Source organism: Hydra viridissima, unplaced genomic scaffold, assembly GCF_058129835.1.
Source record: "Hydra viridissima isolate aposymbiotic clone 2 unplaced genomic scaffold, HvirCarnegie_v1 scaffold_8, whole genome shotgun sequence".
NCBI classification, from domain to species: domain Eukaryota; kingdom Metazoa; phylum Cnidaria; class Hydrozoa; order Anthoathecata; family Hydridae; genus Hydra; species Hydra viridissima.
In genome coordinates this window covers 14,359,796-14,367,232 of record NW_028324307.1, presented here as the reverse complement: position 1 = coordinate 14,367,232, position 7,437 = coordinate 14,359,796, and the positions used below count along the sequence as shown (strand labels likewise).

The 7,437-nt window shown below is 30.7% G+C and overlaps 1 protein-coding gene across 1 annotated transcript; it reads left to right on the top strand.

Annotated features, from left to right (window-relative positions):
* Window positions 1-1,251: 1,251 nt before the first annotated feature.
* LOC149885252 (bombesin receptor subtype-3-like) lies at window positions 1,252-6,066 on the top strand. Its single transcript, XM_090096636.1, has 2 exons — window positions 1,252-1,562; window positions 5,073-6,066. Exons 1-2 carry the CDS (start codon window positions 1,515-1,517, stop codon window positions 6,030-6,032), a joined length of 1,008 nt encoding a protein of 335 aa, XP_089952762.1. The 5' UTR covers window positions 1,252-1,514; the 3' UTR covers window positions 6,033-6,066.
* Window positions 6,067-7,437: the final 1,371 nt, after the last annotated feature.

Below are 7,437 nucleotides of genomic sequence, written 5' to 3'. Positions count from 1 at the left end.
TTATTTGCGAAAAGAAATAAACCCGACCTGCAAATTTCGTTCTAAAGCTTGATTGTTCTACCCATTGTCTACTTCAGAAACGTAAAGACAAAGTGGAAACTAACTGTATTCTTCACAGCAACTAATTGTGTTCTTCTGGGCAATAGAAATTCTTCTTCGCGGCGCATTTTAATACAATCGTTAGCATTGATAGCTGTCGTTAGATTTTAATTTGAGCTTTTTGAGATCGAGCCTTATTTTAATATTTCAATATTAACTGCCATCAAGGGTTGAACTCCTCTTATCCTACGGACCTTTTCGTCCGTCCTCTTTCAGTTACCTCCTCGCGTATGAAAGTGCCTTCGTTGCATATTTAAATTGGTTAATTTAAAAAAAGTTTGTAAACAAAAGTTTACACAAGCCAAATATCAGTGGCGATCCACTAACCATTAAGGCTAGTTAGAGAAATGCTGATTGTCTAAATGTCTGGGTCGGTAAAATAATAGATAACGGCATATTTGAGAAACTTGTGGGTATGGTAATAAGCAATATCTAAAAGAATATTCTTTAAAAAAGCGAATAAGTATTGCTAAAAAATTCACCAAATAGGGGTTCGATGAACTCGGAAGGAAAATGAAGGCGTATTATTAATATCAGCCTTTTTGATAAACGTATCGAGAAATTGGGTGTTAAATAAATTGTATTAAAGCATTTTTTTAAAGATTTATTATCATATCTCTCGATACTCTCGATATTAGTACTGCTGAACTTGCGTTTCCCGCTCGATGTCAGCGCTGTTAACTTTCGCTACTTGGTTTCACTCGCTCAATACCAGCGCTCATCGCGCCTGCTTTGCGTCATCGTCCCCTGTCGATCCAGCGCTCAAGATGCTAAACTCACAAATAGATAAAAGCGTAAATAAGGTCGTTGTTCCCGCTAAATGTCAACGCTAATAAGCTTTTTAAAACGCAGAATGATTAAAATTAGTCCTAACAAACCAGCTTCCCTCTGACAAATCAATATCAATGCCAGTCAAAACTCCTCCCAGTCAAATGACCAAACGTAAATATTTGTGAATAATAATAAAATTAATCTTTTTTCTATAAATCGAACAATGAAAATAAATGCCGAAGGTTGTTTTTTTATTATTATTTTGCCCAAGCTATATAATACTTCTTTGTTAAACTTTTACTGCGTAAATGCAAAATCTAATCCCATTCTCGTATTACGGCTTAAAATTCCGTTTAAAACTCAGATCGATTCAAGTAATCTAAATATTACTAATTGTTTTGCATCTTTCAGTTTACCACAAAAATAAATCTTAATAACAATTCTACGTTTAAGTTACACCAACTGCTTTATTTTAACGCATTTTCGTTTTATTCGAAGATGAAATTAGACAGTAGAAGTATTCGGTTTTTACTTTGAGAGAAAGTTGTCCAAATTGTTATAGAAAAATAAAAAGACTTTAGAGTAAAAAGCGACTCGCAAACATTTCTTGTTGAACAAGCTGTAAATTGACGGAGGATATTATTATGGAGAACTTTTACATAAGTTCTTCAAACTTGCTTAATAAGAACGAAGTAAGCAATTTTTATTGTGGTTTAGAATTTTACACCGTTAAACTTGTAAGTTATTTTTTAAACTAGCGATGGCAACAATATAGCGATGGTAATAGTAGCGATGGCAACAGTATAGGTTATAACCCGAATCCGAGAAAACACCTTCTTGTCCCTTTGACCGAAATTTATGCTCTAAAATCCGGTCTAAAAACAATTAAAAAATAAAAAATAACTTAATTTTAAAATAAAAAAAACACACTTTTGGCATGGGTAAGCACCAATTTGAAAATAAGTTTTCAATTCCTTTTTTTTTGGATAACTATATTGTTACTACAAATAAAAATAAAAAAACTTTTCACAATATCCTTCTCTGGTTGATAAAATGAGCTTTTTGCTTGCAGTAGAGACGCATGTGGTTTTTAAGGGGTACTAAGGTTAATACAAACATTGAGACACAAAGTTAAAATTTCTTTTCAGAATCAATAAGTTACATTTCAAAACAATATAAAACATTTCCCTAACTGATGTTATCGCTTTCCACGTTATTCAAATCGCCTTTATATTTAGCATTTGTTTCGGCTGATGTGGCTAGTTTAATCATTATTGGCTTCATTCCATTAACTCTAGAAGAAATTTTGCTGCATAATGATTTATTTATTTCAGACAGGTCACTCTTTAAAACCCTTTACTGCACAAATGCCATTGCAAACACATTTTAACTTACATTTATGAAATTGTTACATTACTACACCTTTTCAAGATATAGGTGAGAACTTGAAAGTTGTAATTAAGAAACGTAAGATGTAATTGAGAAATACAAAATGTAATTTAAAAGTCGCAATATGTAATTTAGAACATGGAAGATGTAATTAAGAAACGAAAGATGTAATTGAGAAGATGAAAGTTGTAATTGAGAAAAGCTTATAATATATGTTTCAAATTACATATTGCGATTACTTATTTACATGTTGGATTTCTCAGTTACATTTTAAAATTTCTTAATTACATGTTGTGTTTCTTAATTACATTTTGCGACTTCTAAATTACCTGTTGTATTTCTCAATTACATCTCACGTTTCTTAATTACAACTTTCAAGCTCTCAATTACATCTTGAAAAGATGTAGTCACCGCAATGAGTTATATTCATTACGGTGTTACGAGTACTTCGGCACTGGAGAAAAAAATTCCTTCGCCATTGCCAAACTACGAGTATACTCGTAGTGCTTTTTTTTTTGTCAGTTATATTCAGAATAAGAGATAGTATAAAATTATTTCAGATTTTCAACATTTCAATTTTTTTTATATTGAAATGTTGATATCTAGCCTTGGCAGTGAGAATGAAACCACGCAAAACAGCCTCGGCAAATATTAATCATTGCAGACATTATGGCTCGGCAAAGAAATAACGCGTAGTTAAAAATAGCTCGGCAGCGAACGTGTTAAAACCCTTTACTGCACAAATGCCATTGCAAACACATTTTAATTTACATTTATGAAATTGTTCTTTTTCTTTATCTTTTTCTCACTTTTTTTTTCTCCTTTTGATCCTTTTTTTTTCCTTTTTCCAATTTCAATCAACTCGACCTGTTCAATGATATTTTTCCAATTTCAATCAACTCGACCTGTTCAATGATGTTTTTCCAATTTCAATCAACTCGACCTATTCAATGATGTTTTGGACTTTGTATATTGGTGACACGTATATTTTTTGACTCATGTATATTGGTGACACGTATATTTTTTATACTCCATTGACTCATGTATATTGGTGACACGTATATTTTTTGTTTTATTCATGTCTTTTGGTTTTACCTTGTTTACTGTAAGCAAACCTCATATATCTTCTTGATTTAAGCTTTTTTCATAACTTTCTTTCATAACCATCTGCGACTGCTTGAACATAAATTTCCAATAATTAGCTGATTCATATCAATGGTTTGTTTTTGCTAATTCTGAAAATGAATATGGAGTAATTTGTGTTAAAAAAACATTTGCTGATGAACGTGTGCATATTTTCTTTGGTGTACTTGGAACAAGAGGGGGCTAGAAGGGTCTTGCTCTTGATTTTAAGCCATACAGTTAGCAGCCTGTTGAAATTTATTTTCCCGCATATTATTTACATTTAAACCTTCTTTAGATATGCCAACTCTCTTTGCAGCATTAATTATGGTATCCCTTGAAGCCCATTTATCCCACATTCCTCCTAAAATTGTCATGAAGCCTTCTCGGTTTGTTGTTTGGAAAGTTATAAAAAGTTCATCTCTTTTTTTATCATATTCACGATGCATGTTCTGATAAGGACTTTGATCCAACAGTTAAGTAACCCTAGTTGTATCAGGTGGACTTATAAACAAGTTAATTTTTTTTTCATGAAGGAAATGTAGAACATTGCAGTCAAATCTTGAACTGTGTCCATCTGCTAGAATTACAACAGGTCGTTGTATATTCTCTTCTGACAAATATATATCAAACTTTTTGTGTAGGTCCAATAAAGAATGCTTATCCTGGCTTCCTTTTTATTAAATATAATGTCTACAGTTAGAGTGCCTTATATGTTAAACTAACTACAAATTTTAATTAAAAGTAGTCCCCCTAACTACATTTCATTACCATAGAAGTTGTAATTTTTAAGGATTTATTTTGTAGTTTTTAAGGGTTTTTTGGGGTTGTTTATGTCTTTTTTTTAATAATAAGTTTACAATAATGTGTGTACCAATACTATGGCCCGAAAACAAAATGTGTAGAAAATTTTGTGAGAATCTGATCAACGGCTCTAAAATTATAAGCAAAAAACCTGATAGCGATATTTAATGGGTAACAACCAAAAAAGGTGACTTTTCTTTAAATCACAAGGCTTTACTAAAAACCATAGATTACAAAATAAGGCCAGGGAAGACATTCATATTAAGTAGTTTTTAAGTATCGAAAGTTTCAGCACTTCCGAAGTTTCCAATATTCAGTTATAGGGTACCACTTTTTTTTGTAGTTTTTAAGATGCACCTACCTGATGGTAAATTATGTTGTGACTTCAAGTTTAAATCTTTCTTTTTTTTCAATTTCTTTAACTTCTGAGTAGAATGTATATCTCAGAGATTGTGGCAAGAATGAATGGTTTTGATGAAGTGGGTGATCATCAAATTCCCGTTTCCCATATGGATGGAAGTTCTCAGGGGGGGGGGGGGGGTTGAGCAAGGTTGGGGAGACTTCATGCTGTGTACTAAAGATAAAATTTTCTTTTGTACACAACATAAAGTTTTACAATGGTCTAATTTTTCCTACTCTTTTTTTCTTTTTGCTCTTTACTAGAAATTTTTTCTTTAATTTTAATTGTGTTAAAGAATATTCTTTACTAATTCTGATAATCTATTTGATTAGTGGTATTCAAAGTAATCAAAAATAGAATATTATTCTAAAAAAGAAAAAAAAAAGACTCAAAATATTTAATAAAATTTTTTTAAACAAAAAGTTGTTTTTTGTACCAAAACTTTTCAGTTCCAGAAAAATATTTTCTATTAATTTTTTTTTTTCAGTCTGCATCAAATAACACCTCGTTTCAGTTTCAAATATGGGAAGCTGTTTGGTATGGATGCATCACTTTTTTTGGAGTGATTGGAAATGCCATTGTAATGGTGGTGATACTTGCGAGCAAAGAAATCAAAAGGACTTCTACATTTAACATTCTTATATTTTCGTTAGCAGTTGCTGATTTGATAGCCTCGATAACTTCGTTTCCTATTTATATTCTTGGAACAAATGCTTTTCATCACCCAACCGGTATTCTAGGAGATTGGATGTGTAAGCTCATTACTGGATCTCTGATAACATTTTGGATGATGGATGCATCAATTTATCTGTTAGTTTATATTGCTTTTGAACGACAAAGAGCTGTTTTCTATCCCCTTCTGTTGTTGTCAAACTCAGTGAAAAACACTTTTTTAAGAGTTGCGTTATTGTTTTTCGCAGCGTTTTTGGTGCATTTTCTTCCTAGAATTTTTGGCATGGTGTACAAATCATCTCAAAGTGCGTATGGTAACTTTTGTGATTATTCGTTTACATATACCAAGATGATTACTATTGATTTGCTTATTTTTGTTTTGGACACGTTAATACCATTTACTTTGATGTTGATCTGTTTCTGGAGAATCTCATCATCTATAAAGAAAGCGAATTGTTTATTCAAAGCCAGCCAATTAGTTGAGTATCAGACAAAAAGTGAACGCAATTTTTTGTTAGATCGTCAAACCAAAACAATGAAAACAATGAGAATAGTTGTATTTGCGTTTATCTTTTGTATTTTACCGAACAGACTGCTATTTTTTTTCTCTCTTTTTATTAAATCTTTAGGGATGAATTCAGTCATTTACCAAGTGTTTGTGCTTTTGCGTTTTTCAAATTCATTGGTGAATCCACTAGTATACTCACTTTTTAGTCGAGAATTTAGGAGACATTTTCGCTCGGTGTTTATAAAAAAAAGAATTGAAAAGCTGTAATGATCATTGTTGTGATTTTGTACTTCAGATTTTAAAGTTTTTTAATTTATGCTTTATTTATGATTCATCTTTATTTTTCTACTAAAAAGTTAGGGTTATTGATATTTTTAGGTATTAGGTGTTTTTAGGTATTACTTTTTAGGTACTGGTATTTTTACTTCAAATTAAAATTTTCATTGTTGGTATAATAAAAGTGATCATTAGTTACATAAAAACTGTAATTTTCATTGTTGGTATAATAAAAGATGATCATTAGTTACATAAAAACTGTAATTTTCATTGTTGGTATAATAAAAGATGATCATTAGTTACATAAAACTGTAATTTTCATTGTTGGTATAATAAAAGATGATCATTAGTTACATAAAACTGTAATTTTCATTGTTGGTATAATAAAAGATGATCATTAGTTACATAAAAACTGTAATTTTCATTGTTGGTATAATAAAAGATGATCATTAGTTACATAAAACTGTAATTTTCATTGTTGGTATAATAAAAGATGATCATTAGTTACATAAAACTGTAATTTAGCGTCAATAATTCTATTGAAATAAAAAACTGATTGTATGCCGTCATACGGGAGGGGGGGGGGGGTCTTGAACCTCTTTTCTAAAAATGAGATGATTTCAACATGAGTGTTTACTCAAAGTAGTATCGATTAATAAAAAAGTCTCATATTGCCAAGAAAGTTAGCCTGGATTATTCTAGCCTACATCAGCCAGCCCAAAATACCATGATTTTGTGAAAAAATGGAGCTTGAACTTTGATTTGGTTTCTGAAAATAGCTAATTTTCAATGCAGGTTTAGGGAAAAGGAGAGCATCTGTTTGAATTGATGAAAAGCTAAAAAATCTAACAATAGGAAATTTTAAACCAATGAAGCTATGTTTTGAAAAAGGGAATAACTTTGATGAACCAATTGCTTTAGCAAATAAAAGGATTAAAAACTCTAATAAATGTTAACCATTGCAATAACTACATTTTCTTTCTCTGGGAAAAATTAACCAGGAAAAACTCTTGCCAACCTTAACACTGCACCCATTCCTGGTTTAATCCACTGATTCTATAGGAAGCAAGTCAAAGTATGTTTTAGTAGATTGAGCTATCTTGCTGCACATTTCGTTAATTGTCTGGTTTCTTTTCTTTCTGAAATCCAGAGAGATTAAAAAATCATCCCAAATCAATTTTTTGTGTCGATTTTTTTCTTGTATCTGTTGTGTAAAACCATTTAATGTTTGCTAATTATTTGTACTTTTGTTTTTGTTTTTGCTTTTTTTAATTCAAATTTCTTAATCATAAAAGTAGAATTATATTTTCGGCTTTCAATTTATTTTGGAAATATTTTTCAAATACGTGGAAATTTAAGTTTTTTTACAAAAAGTAAAAAACAACGTTAAACTTTA